The sequence below is a fragment of the Ranitomeya imitator genome, chromosome 3 (genome assembly GCF_032444005.1).
Source record: "Ranitomeya imitator isolate aRanImi1 chromosome 3, aRanImi1.pri, whole genome shotgun sequence".
NCBI classification, from domain to species: domain Eukaryota; kingdom Metazoa; phylum Chordata; class Amphibia; order Anura; family Dendrobatidae; genus Ranitomeya; species Ranitomeya imitator.
Window position 1 is genome coordinate 732,079,560 of NC_091284.1, and position 13,963 is coordinate 732,093,522.

Sequence of the window (13,963 nt, forward strand, 5' to 3'; positions counted from 1 at the left end):
TTGGTCGCGTGAGCTGTCAGATGAGCGGTCACGCGACCAATCACAAGCCGCGATGTCATCGAAGGTCCTTCACTTGCTAATTCTTAGGAAGGAAGGCTGCCGGTTAGAACCAGGGCACGTCCTAGGGTGAGTATATCCCTATTTTAAAGAATAAAAATAAATAATATTGATATACTCACCCTCGGACGCGCCCTGGTTCTAACCGGCAGTCTCCCCTCCTAAGAATGAGCGAGTGAAGGACCTGCGGTGACGTCGTGGCTTGTGATTGGTCGCATGAGCGGTCACATGAGCGGTCACGTAACCAATCACAAGCCGCGACGTCATCAAAGGTCCTTCACTTGCTCATTCTTAGGAAGGAAGGCTGCCGGCTAGAACCAGGGCGCGTCCGAGGTTGAGTATATCCCTATTTTTTATTTTTATTCTTTATTTTACACATTAATATGGATCCCAGGGCCTGAAGGAGAGTTTCCTTTCCTTCAGACCTTGGGAACCATTAGTATCCCATTGCACTGCATTGGGTTTCGTGTTTCAGCCGACCCCGACTTTTCTATAGGATTGGCCGATTTCACTCGACCCGACTTTTGAGACTCGACCCTATAAAAATAAAAGTCGCTCAAACCTAGTGATGTGTACAAAAACTGTGTGACCATGTACAATCAAGCACAAAAATAACAATCATATAATAATAATACAAGTGTATATAAAGAAATAATAATGCAATATAATTACCAATGAAGTACTCCTGGGGACCCACCACTCCCAAAGCGCGTTTCGCAATGAAATGCTTCGTCCAAGGGTGGTTGGGTACTGACCAGCTATAGTATATATGTCCCCCAAGGGCCAATAGAAAAGGTGCAAAAATCAAACTAGTAATATATACCTGCTGTGCAGGGACACACAGACAGAACACATGTATGACATAGTCCAACACACTAATACACATGGAACGCCGATATACCGGAAATAGAAAGACCGCTGTTGTAGAGATGCGCAGGCGCACAAGATGAAACCGTAGTTGCCATGTCAATAGGCATATGGCTCAGGCCGCCGACGTAACATCCGGTGCGCGCCCTCCAGTCATAGAAGGCGACGGCCGGAAGTACACGCAGCAAACTACCCAGCGGTAAGGTGCAATGCGCAGGTACGGAAGTAGCGGTAGCTAATGTCCGATAGCGTAGAAACCATTGCTAAGAAACCGCAACTGGACAGCAATGAGTGCGCAAAGTGAACAAAGTGCGCCGTGTAAAAAAGCTGCTGCAGAGCCACAGTCAATATTGACAGCCACATCCAAGGGAAAAAACTGCTGGAATTGGATCACAGTCAGTGAGAGCTTATGTTACAATCTCGTTATCTTATGGGTCGGTAACCATGAGTTTATTATGAAGGTTACGGTATATTTTTTTATTTTGAAAGCACCTGCGGGGGGCCAAATATAATGAGTAAACCTCAATGGCCTAATAGTTTTATAACTGAACCAATTTATCAACTGGCAGCATTGAGCTGTCTTACAGTTACGATTATACAAGTCACTTCCAAAATACAGACGGTATGAGAACATCTTGATCATTTGTATATATTGCTTTACTTCCTTATTGGACAGTAATTAGTCAGATCCATATTCTAACTGTCTGTAATTGTCACGCTCGTGCTCTCACTCAGCTCGTGTCTCATATAAAATAAAATAGGAAATTCAATAGTAACATGGATGAATCATGTAACAACAACAACATTCACTCTGTGGATAATGTGGTGTTCTGAGAAATCCATGGCTGCCAGTCACTGCAAACCTAGTCATAGTAGAATAGAGTAAGGAGAGGATGTAGCTGGATCACATGGATGTAAATACTCATTTCTGTGTCTAGCAGGGGAAGAGGTGAGTTATAAGAGCCATATTAATAAAAGAGGAGTGACGACTGCTGCCTGAAGCTGGAAACTTTTCTGCCTGCAGTAGATGGCAACTATCATTTTCTGAGGACTGGGTGCCACCCCTTGTAGCACTGCAATCTCCCTGCCTTGTATATAATTTGTGCTGGATTCGTGCACCTATCATTTATTGAAATCACAAGAAGACAAACAATTGAAAAAGGAACTGCCAGCTTATCTTCCCTGATTGCACGTTAACCAAACCACCCATGATGAAGGAGATGTGCACTGGGCCCTTCACAAGGGCATTTGCCGGAGAACTCATTGGTACTTCCATATTCGTCTTTTTTGGCCTCGGTTCTGCAATGAATTGGCAGTCCGCGCTTCCAACAGTTCTGCAGATCGCCATGACTTTTGGCCTGGGCATAGGGACCCTCGTTCAAACCTTAGGGCACATCAGTGGTGCCCATCTTAATCCAGCTGTGACTGTGGCTTTCCTGGTATCATCACAGATCTCGCTCTTCCGTGCTGTTTGCTACGTTTGCGCCCAGATGTTAGGAGCAGTGATTGGAGCTGCTTTACTGTATGAGTTCACCCCGCAAGAAGTCCATGGTAACTTTGGAGTCAATATGGTAAGTTTTATTATTGGTTTGTAACATTAGGGTGACCAAGGTTCGGTAAATATAGCATCATCAAATCTGACTATGGCTGAAAAAGCAGTCATTATTACCTTATCATCTTTGGTAAATCTTACCTTTATATATATAAGGGCTCTATTACTTTTAGTAGATAGGACTTGTGTAGTACATTCATTTATTAATATGTACGGATAACATACACATCATTTGGACTCAATGTTGCTCCCGCGACATTGGATACTGTTATTTAATTAACTATGACTCTTATATTAAGGCCTGACTCACATCATGCTGTGATCACAAATTTGTCACTCCGTCTGGTGTTTAGTCTGAATCCCCACAACAGAACCATAGACTTCAATTGTCAAATAGACATCAAAACATGCAATTTTAGACTCCATTTGAGCTTTTTTGGTCTTTGAAGCCATAAACAGTAGAGTAGTCTACTGCATTATTGCTTCAAACTTCAAAGATGGAAACAGACTAAAAAAAGCTCAGAGTCCAAAGTTACTTGTTCTGGACTTAGTTTGATAATTGAAGGCTATAACTCCGTCACAGGAATGTCCAAATTCTGTTTTTCGTGATGTTAGATGGAACCTCCAACTTAGTAAAGAATGTATGGCTAAATCTGGTCTAAGGACACCCCATGGATACGATATATGTTTCTGAATGCATTCTCCATCTAGAATAACCTACATAAATGGTATAGGTGTCAATCCACCAGGCAGCTGCAGATCGAGCTTGAGGACCAAATTAATGCATTTTAGGAAGAGCACTTGTGGCTAATTAAACCTGGCTGTACATTTTATTTAGGTGTTGGCTAAAAGCTTTTAGGCTGAAGCCTATTTCTCCTGACCCCCCACACACAGGCATGCTTGATTGGTCAAATCATACACTTGTCCAGAATGGGAGGAATGGAGAAAATCCCTACCAGACGCCTTCCATTATCTGAAAGCAAAAGTATCTTGCATGTTGAAAACCAACAGGCAATTTGTTTTTCCCCATTCTAAAAGCCATTGGGTCAGCGGAACACATTAGATGGTCGTTTGTTCATGCCACAATTAATGGGCCGGCCAACATTATTCTAATTCACTGGCACACACTGGTAAAAATTTGTTTCGGAGTGGATGCATGGGCATTGAGTGCTATTCTGGTGTACATACAGTATATCTTATCTATATAAACTATGTATAGCCTTGTATATAAAGCTACATCTAGAACAAAATGTATGTCTGGGAAATGAGTAGAAATGCAAAACCACAAAGTAGTCATATTTTCCAAGAATGAGGAGCATAATAGTGTATACTAGGTACTTGTCTACTTATTAGAGAAATAATAACATTTCTTTAGGTAGCATGTTTTTAGGGCTGCAAATATGTTGGGGTTTATGAGTCACCTTTGTTAGGCTGCTGAATCAGATAAAATGTTTGTCCACATCTATAAGGATTAGTAAATCTGTGAAAATCGGCCATATTACTGCAACTCTGTCGTTGTGCAATTCCCTCTTTCATTTGCATTGAACATGGGGTTTGATGTGTTAATAACGATCCCTATTTCAGCTTCCGTTGCCCTACATGAAGGAAATACGACACTACAAGGCTAGGGTCACACAAACGTATTTTTTCCCATCTGAGAGAACAGGGCCAATAATGCTAACCACACTCTGATCAGAGTTTGATCTGAGTGTGATCTGATTTTTTGGATGAGGAGAAGATGGAAAGAAATTCACAATCTCCTCCATTCTGTCAGTCTGTGAAAATCAGTCTGCACTCAGATGTCATCTGAGTCCAGTCAGTTGTTTTCCATGGACCCAGTAAATTGCATGGCTAAGTGCGATTCGATAATTGGAAGCGAATTGAGCTTGCTGCAAGGAAGAAATTGGACATATACATGGCCCCATACAACAATTGGCCTGAGTGCGATCCGATGGTTTGTCGGATTGCGTTTGGACTAGAAATAGGGTTATGAGCACAAGCGCTTACAGGGACTGATATTGGTTGAGAGACCGGTGAACAATTTTCAATATTCTTATCAAGTCTGAAGTCTAACTGAGTATGTAAAAGGCAAATGTAAAATATATTTCACAGTATAAAATAGTGAAGATTTTTTATATTTAGCAGTAAACCTGTGTGTAAGCGAATATTACACTGTATGCTTTTACCAGAATGTGACAAATGTATTTTTAGCTTAGTTAATAAACTCAGCCCATGTACCTCTGATGTGTGTCTGGGGGTTAGAAATAATGTGATTTGCTTCATAACGTAATGTCTGTGAAAATATTGTTAGACTAAGAAAAAAATAATAAAAAGCTTCACTATAAAAGATGGAAAAGAAACATTGCCAAGAGCACAGTCTGATTATATCTCACGGATTGTAAGACAACACAATTAAATCTTATGTTGCTGCGGAGGATGAAAGACCATTGTTAAATGCTGAAATAAAATGGGAACTACTTTTTACAGAAAAGAAGCAAACATTTCTCTATACCGAGAAATTCATTCATATTTATCCAAAGCAAGGTGAATGAATACTTTAAGAAAATGAAGAACTAGCTGTTTGAATAATTATATAGATTAAAGGGTTTTTATGATTTCAGAAACCCCCTGTCCTCTGGCTGCAGTTTTTTTTAAAAAAAAAAGCTTTATTCACCTTTCTCAGGTCCAGAGCGGAGTCTCAGATGCTAAACGCAGTGTATGTAATTGTCTGCAGTGTTGACATCACATTGAAGGCGCTGCGGCTAATCAGTGAGCTCAGAGGCTCTTAGCGGCCTGTACTGCCTGCTCGAGCTGCTGAGATCACTGATTGGTTACAGCACTGTCACAGCGATAATAATAATAGACAACAGGACTCATCGCTGGACCGGGAAGGGTAAGTAAAGATTATTTTGCTTTTTTTAATACATATTAAAAGCCAGTTACAGGAGTTTTCTGAAATTGGAAAACTTCTCTAATTATGTAAACATTGATTTGTAGGGCTCTATTACATCTGTAATATCCATCCAGCATATATACAGGGTGGGCCATTTACATGGATACACCTGGGTGGACCATTTATAAAGTTGGATCCAAAATGGCCGACTTCAAAATGGCCTCCATAGTCGTCACCCATCTTGAACAGTTTTCCCCCTCCCTTATAGTAATGTGCCGCAAACAAGAAGTTGATATCACCAAGCATTCCCATTTTATTTAGGTGTATCCATATAAATGGCCCACCCAGGTGTATCCATATAAATGGCCCACCCTGTATAAGGCTACGTTCACACTAGCGTTGTGCGCCGCTGCGTCGGCGACGCGACGCACAACGCACCGAAAAACGCGTTTTTCGACGCGTGCGTCGTTTTTTGACGAAAATCGGACGCAAGAAAAATGCAACTTGTTGCGTTTTCTTGGTCCGACGCTAGCGTCAAAAAAGACGCACGTGTCGGAAAACGCAACAAGCAAAAACGCATGCGTCCCCCATGTTAAACATAGGGGCGCATGACGCGTGCGTCGCCGCTGCGTCGCCCGACGCTAGCGCGACACACACTAGCCGAACGCTAGTGTGAACGTAGCCTTAGGAGCACTTGCCTACAAATATGTTCATGTATTAGCTTAGCGTAACTTTATCCATTTGGTAAGCAATAGGACACAATATGTTGGCATACTTTATTTTTCTCCATTGAATAAGCCTTTCCACTATACGCTATGGCACTTTACATTGAGTTTGGTGATGAACGGCTTGTAGACAGCTTCTTGGCCAGGAAAACATTTGCCATGATTTGGGAGCACAGTTTTGTGCTGAACTGAAAGGGGGGGTGGTCAATTACTCAAGCAACCCCTTCTCAATTGCTATATTGCACCCTATAAAATAAATACAGCCTATACTCCCCTCCAGTACTGTGACGTTCTGGCATAATCGGCATCCAGTGGAGGTCAGGGAGCTGCTCTGTGCATGACAGAGAATGTAAGGAGCCATTGCCTCCTGAGATTCTTTCCCCATCTACCATTATCCTCTTTAGGGCTCATGCAGATGGCCACAGAGTCTCTCATCCGATTTAATCAGGCCGCTTATGCAAATGACACTCTAATGAAACTTTGATCAGAGTTTCAACATAGTGTGATCCAATTCTCTTGGATGAGAGAATCGGAGAACACTGGGAGAAGATGGAGAACAAAATTTCACCATCTTTTCCAGTGTGCCAGTGCGCGGAAATTTCCAAGCACTCATTGACTTGCATGGCTTAGAGTGATCCGAATATTGGATCAAACTCGAGAATGCAGCAATTTTTTCTTCTTCAGAAAGACTCTGAGGATTAATCAGACGTGTGCAGCCCCAATAATATTGGTCCGAGTGTGATCTGATGTTTTGTTGGACCTATAATATGACCGTCTGCAATTGCCCTTCGCTTGGGTGATAGCTAACTATATAATTTCCTTGCCTGGTGGCTGACCTCATAAAAGCAGTGAGCTATCAATCAAGCTAAAGAGGCTGGTGTTGGGAGGGGAAACGGCCTTGGAAGGCAGTTGTTCCCTAGGCACTCTGTTATGAATAGATCAAGTTACTCCTTATTTGCATATGATTTAAATGCTAAGTACTTGGTTATGCAGCATAGAAGATATGAAGGTGTATATGGTTTTACATTACAAGGAGCTGCATGCCCCTTTATGTGGTTTGAAGCTGGAGGAGAGAGGGTGATCTTCCTGACAGATTCTCTTTTAAACAATACAGCACATGTGATGTGAATAGAGATGCGAAGTAGATAAATTAGGCGAAAAGCCCTTTACCCGGGAAATAATAGTCTATAAAGGTTAACAGGTTAAGTACAAGATTTTAAGGGATTATGGTGTACTGTTACCTTCAAAGATAATAGAAATATAAGACAGACTGTAGATTGTGTTATATAGTGTGGGCCATTTATATGGACACACCTGGGTGGGCCATTTATAAAGTTGGATCCAAAATGGCCGACTTCAAAATGGCCGTCATGGTCACCACACATCTTGAAAAGTTTCCCCCTCCCATATACTAATGTGCCACAAACAGGAAGTTAATATTACCAACCATTCCCATTTTATTTAGGTGTATCCGTATACATGGCCCACCTGTACATTTATTTGAAGAGTCCTTTTTAGATAGCGTTTGTAAGGCTTGCTGTTCGACCAAACCAGCCACCAATGAGTGCAGGTTCTGAAACAGTCTAGTGAATTAATGACAATTATTATGGGGGCAATGACAGTGTCTGAACTGGAATTGGTGCAACTCTTTACACTATTAGGGTAGGTGCACACGATCAGTAAACGCTGCGGGTTGGATGTTGCGTACTTGTGCAGTGTCCAACCCGCAGCTTCCAGATGTTACAGCATAGTGGATGTGATTCAAGAAATCCAATGCCCACTATGCGTGCACAGATGCCCGCAGATCACTCGCGGAGACTGACATGCGGCGCATCTTTCCAGACTGCAGCAAGTCTATTTATCTTGTGGAGACGCGAGATAAATTTCACCCGTACAATGTATTGGACACATTGAATCTGCACGGTTCAATGAACACATGCGGATTCACCTGCGTTCAATAGCCGACAGGGCTTTTCATGTAGTGGACATGTGCTGTGTCCAAAGCGCTGCCAATTCCTGAACATCTGCACATGCCCTTAATCGATAACAAAGTATTTTTCTCATGGAGTCAAAACACTAAGTGCAATTTACCTTTCAACAAAGCCACTTAATTTGTTTTGGACTAACTCGATTGTTTCCTCTGATTTTGTAAGCCCTTGTTCTTAGGGAGCCACATAGAGATTTGACAGTTTTCTGGATGCCATGGCGAATCCCTTCTTGTTGCGGCTTCCTGTACTTTGTTGTGGAGCAGAAGGTCTTTCTACTCTTTCACAATTTTTATCTGTAGTCTTTCTTACTAGACTCTCCACCACAGATAAAGTTTTCTGTGGAGTCGAAGAGAACCTAATAAACCTAGAGACTAAAAACCTAATAAACCCAAAGACTTTAACATAGTAACATAGTAACATAGTTAGTAAGGCCAAAAAAAGACATTTGTCCATCCAGTTCAGCCTATATTCCATCATAATAAATCCCCAGATCTACGTCCTTCTACAGAACCTAATAATTGTATGATACAATATTGTTCTGCTCCAGGAAGACATCCAGGCCTCTCTTGAACCCCTCGACTGAGTTCGCCATCACCACCTCCTCAGGCAAGCAATTCCAGATTCTCACTGCCCTAACAGTAAAGAATCCTCTTCTATGTTGGTGGAAAAACCTTCTCTCCTCCAGACGCAAAGAATGCCCCCTTGTGCCCGTCACCTTCCTTGGTATAAACAGATCCTCAGCGAGATATTTGTATTGTCCCCTTATATACTTATACATGGTTATTAGATCGCCCCTCAGTCGTCTTTTTTCTAGACTAAATAATCCTAATTTCGCTAATCTATCTGGGTATTGTAGTTCTCCCATCCCCTTTATTAATTTTGTTGCCCTCCTTTGTACTCTCTCTAGTTCCATTATATCCTTCCTGAGCACCGGTGCCCAAAACTGGACACAGTACTCCATGTGCGGTCTAACTAGGGATTTGTACAGAGGCAGTATAATGCTCTCATCATGTGTATCCAGACCTCTTTTAATGCACCCCATGATCCTGTTTGCCTTGGCAGCTGCTGCCTGGCACTGGCTGCTCCAGGTAAGTTTATCATTAACTAGGATCCCCAAGTCCTTCTCCCTGTCAGATTTACCCAGTGGTTTCCCGTTCAGTGTGTAATGGTGATATTGATTCCCTCTTCCCATGTGTATAACCTTACATTTATCATTGTTAAACCTCATCTGCCACCTTTCAGCCCAAGTTTCCAACTTATCCAGATCCATCTGTAGCAGAATACTATCTTCTCTTGTATTAACTGCTTTACATAGTTTTGTATCATCTGCAAATATCGATATTTTACTGTGTAAACCTTCTACCAGATCATTAATGAATATGTTGAAGAGAACAGGTCCCAATACTGACCCCTGCGGTACCCCACTGGTCACAGCGACCCAGTTAGAGACTATACCATTTATAACCACCCTCTGCTTTCTATCACTAAGCCAGTTACTAACCCATTTACACACATTTTCCCCCAGACCAAGCATTCTCATTTTGTGTACCAACCTCTTGTGCGGCACGGTATCAAACGCTTTGGAAAAATCGAGATATACCACGTCCAATGACTCACCGTGGTCCAGTCTATAGCTTACCTCTTCATAAAAACTGATTAGATTGGTTTGACAGGAGCGATCTTTAATACCTACTATATGTCAGCCTCGAGATTTCAAGTACAGACCAGCTGCTTTCTGTTGGCATCTCTTTGTGATACCAAATTGCAAAGCATGACAGACAAAAGATAATGGAAGAGTTGAGAAACCGAGAAGGAGTAGTTGAGCAAAATGATATCTACTTTTTCAGTAAACATTTAAAGGGAACCTGCCACCCCCAAAATCGATGGTGAGTTAAGCTCACCGTCATCAGGTGCTTATCTACAGCATTCTGTAATGCTGTAGATAAGCCGCCGATGTTACCTGAAAGAGGAGAAAATAACGTTAGATTATACTCACCCAGGGGCGGTCCCGCTCTGGTGGGCGTCTCAGGTCTGGTACAGCTCCTCCCATCTTCATTCCATGATGTCCTCTTTTTGTCTTCACACTGCAGCTTTGGTGCAGGCGTACTTTGTCTGCCCTGTTGAGGGCAGAGCAAAGTACTGCAGTGCGCAGGCGCTGGGCCTCTCTGACCTTTCCCGCTGCCTGCGCATTGCAGTACTTTGTTCCGCCCTCAACAGGGCAGACAAAGTACGCCTGCGCCGGAGCCACGGCGTGAAGACCAGAAGAGGACATCATGGAATGAAGATAGGAGGCGCCAGAGCGGACCTGAGACGCCCATTTGACCGGACCGCAGTGGGACCGCCACTGGGTGAGTATAATCTAACCTCTTTTTCTCCTCTTTCAGGTAACATCGGGGGCTTATCTGCAGCATTCCAGAATGCTGTAGATAAGCCCCTGATGACGGTGAGCTTACCTCATCATCGATTTTGGGGGTGACAGGTTCCCTTTAAGGATGACTTGCATATTAGTCACTGACATCCCTGTTTTTTTTAGAACATTAGACCTGTTGGCGGTCCTCCTAAATGATTCAGAGCTATATCTGCAAACACAGTCATGTAGTGAAGACTTTCAAATACTGACTATGACTGCCCACTGGACTCAGCTACATACAAATACCAGAGACGTCAATTAATAATATGAAAGGATTACTGAACATTTTCCCACAAATCCCACAGCTACTTCATCTCTATAACATCCGGCCTGCAGATCAGATACATGAAAGGCTACATTTAAATCTAATGGAAAAAGATAAAAAAGCGGTGCTCGACAGAATAGAGGTTTGAGTGAATAAATTAACTGTGAGAGTAATCGGAACTGTTCACCTTAAGGAGATGAGCTTCTAACTGGCACATCTCTGTCCGAAAACTTGCATCAACTGCTGCTCCTCCATGTGCTGGTTATATGAGATGGCAACCGCAGTAAGCGCCATGGAGCACATAGGAAAAAGGGAACCAATGAAGGAAAGAACGAGGACTCATAGGAAGAGGAATGGTCACGGTATTGCGGCAACACATTTCAACACTGAAAGGCCTGATGAAGGTTCCTGTTTGTTGTTGAAGCACATGGTACCTCAATAAAGTGACCAATAACTCTACCTATGAGCCATCATGCATTTCAGTAGCGCCCAGGGGGTCTAAGTTTTTCTTCTATACTCTATTGCAGGTTCTGTTTTAGAGAGCTTTTGTTCATTATATCTCCTTAACTCTTTAATAAATTTAATGGGGTATTTCCACTTACAAGATCTTATCCCAATATGTAGTAGGTGTAATAATAACAATTTTTGCAAATACCTCCAATTAGAAATGTAGTATAGTTTTTATGATTCGTTGTGTCACATTCCTCATGTTCAGGCATTGGAGGACCTTAGGTATCTATGGTTATGACTACTGTTCTACTGAGAGTTATTTGTGAGTGGTCGTAACCATGAATACTTAAGGTCCTGTAATGCCCGCGCATGAGGAAAGAGACACATCAAATCATAAAACATACACCACATTTCTAATTGGAGGTATTTGCTAATATTATTATTATTATTATTATTATTATTATTATTAAACTTACTACATATTGGAATAGGATCTTGGAGATGTGAATACCCCTTTAACACAGCATACAGGGATTTCCCAAAGTGTTTTCCTGGTCCTGTCATAATTTGCTTTCATGGATTTGGAGTCTCATACTTTACAAATATAAATACTCCCTGTGCTTTAATTATAACTTCAGCACTTCCGAAATTTTTGCCGCAATAGAAATTGGGATATGAAGACATAGAAATTATGCTTCAATGATTGATATACTTGAAGGTACACCAGAAACGATTTAAAGATCATAACTACTTTTAATTTTCAGTTTTAACCTAAAACTTTATTTTTACTTCCTTATTGTAGGGTGATTTTCCACATTTGCATCATGACCTCATTCATAACTTTTTGCCATGTCACATGTAGAATATTAATTATAGATCTTAATGGGCTGATGCTCGGTATTTAATGATATCTTTGATTTAACTTACTGCAACAACTCCCATTGATGATCACTTAAGTGATAATTGGTTGAATACAAGAGGGCAATTACCCTTGGAATGATATTCTTACGTACAATTTAACGCACGGAGATCATTTGTCACATCAAGGAGAATTACTACTCGTAAATGAGCTTCTATGCTTGTAATACTGAACAAATATGGTAGATTCCTTATATCTTCCATGAAGGTACAAATAAACCTGTCTTGAATAGAAAGCATATCAAGGAAGAATATTGTCCCTTGGTTGAAGGGGTTTTAGCAGCCAAAATATGCAGTCTCATAAGTATGAAAGTGTTTAGTAGTAGCATGCTTTCTTTTTTAACTCTCAGTTCTGATATTTTTGGCATAGAATTTTGATTCTGAGATAGAGTCACTTTGTGCTTTATTTGACCTCAGTTTTAGAATTGTCATCCTTTTCGAGTAATTCATAAAAATATGGTTGACCACGTTTTTTGTGCCCACCTCAAAAGGAGGACAATGCCGAAAGTGAGGTCAGGCCGCCCACAAAGTGACTCCATCAGCTTTATTAAATTCAATGGCTTCATCGGTAGATATGACTGAATCTCATTTTCCATCTGAAGTCCAGACTGAAGCACTGCCATTGGTGAAAATGTCAAAAAAATCCTTTCCTAATATTATTATCATCATCATTATTATTATTTATTTATTTATATAGCACAATTGATTCCATGGTGCTGTACATGAGAAGTGGTTACATACAAATTACAGATATCACTCACAGTAAGCAAACTAACAATTACAGAATGATACGGAGGGGCGAGGACCCTGCCCTTGCGGGCTTACATTCTACAGGATGGTGGGGAAGGAGACAATAGGTTAAGGGTTGCAGGAGCTCCGGTGTTGGTGAGGTGGTAGCTTCAGTAGTGGTGAGGAGGCAGCGGGGTCAGTGCAGGCTGTAGGCTTTCCTGAAGAGGTGGGTTTTCAGGTTCCGTCTGAAGGATCCGAATGTGGTTAATGGTCGGACGTATTGGGGCAAAGAATTCCAGAGGTTGGGGGATATTCAGAAGAAGTCTTGGAGGCAGTTGGGTGAGTAGCGAATAAGTGTGGAGGAGAGAAGGAGGTCTTGGGAGGACCGGAGATTACGTGAGAAAAGATATCGGGAGATTAGTTCAGAGATATATGGAGGAGACAGGTTATGGAGGGCTTTGTTGGTTAGTATTAGTAATTTGAACTGGATACGCTGAAGGAATGGGGGCCAGTGAAGAGATTTGCTGAGGGGGGAAGGGGAGGAGTAGTGAGGAGAGAGCTGATTTAGGCAGCAGAGTTAAGGATGGACTGGAGAGGTACAAGGGTGTTAGCAGGGAGGCCACAGAAAAGGAGTAGTCATGGCGGGAGATGATGAGGGCATGCACAAGCATTTTAGTAGATTGACGGTTGATGAAAGGATAGATTCTGGAGATATTTTTGAGCTGGAGGTGACAGGAGGTGGAAAGAGCTTGGATATGCGGTTTGAAGGACAGGGCAGAGTTAAGGGTTACCTCAAAGCAGCGGACTGGGGGAAAGCGTGATGTCATTAATTGCGATAGATAGGTCAGTGTTGTGAATTCTGTTGTCAAGCTCCCTCCTGTGGTCATGAATGGTACTTCGGCTGGTTCTGTCCATGGGGCTGCGGCTTCTGAGTTTCCTTCCACAGGTGACGAGGTTAATTCGTTAGCTGGCTGCTCTATTTAACTCCACTTAGATCATTGCTCCATGCCACCTGTCAATGTTCCAGTATTGGTCTAGTTCACTCCTGGATCGTTCTTGTGACCTGTCTTCCCAGCAGAAGCTAAGTTCCTGCTTGTTTTTCTTTAGTT

The 13,963-nt window shown here is 42.0% G+C and overlaps 1 protein-coding gene across 1 annotated transcript in view; it reads left to right on the forward strand.

The window, feature by feature from the left end:
- Positions 1-2,045: 2,045 nt before the first annotated feature.
- The window catches only part of LOC138672315 (aquaporin-2-like), a 30,666-nt gene continuing 18,748 nt past the window's right edge, over positions 2,046-13,963 (forward strand). Inside the window, exon 1 of the mRNA XM_069760262.1 lies at positions 2,046-2,495. Within this exon, the coding sequence (XP_069616363.1) occupies positions 2,133-2,495 (363 nt within the window). The 5' untranslated portion in view covers positions 2,046-2,132. The remainder of the gene's footprint in view (positions 2,496-13,963) is intronic.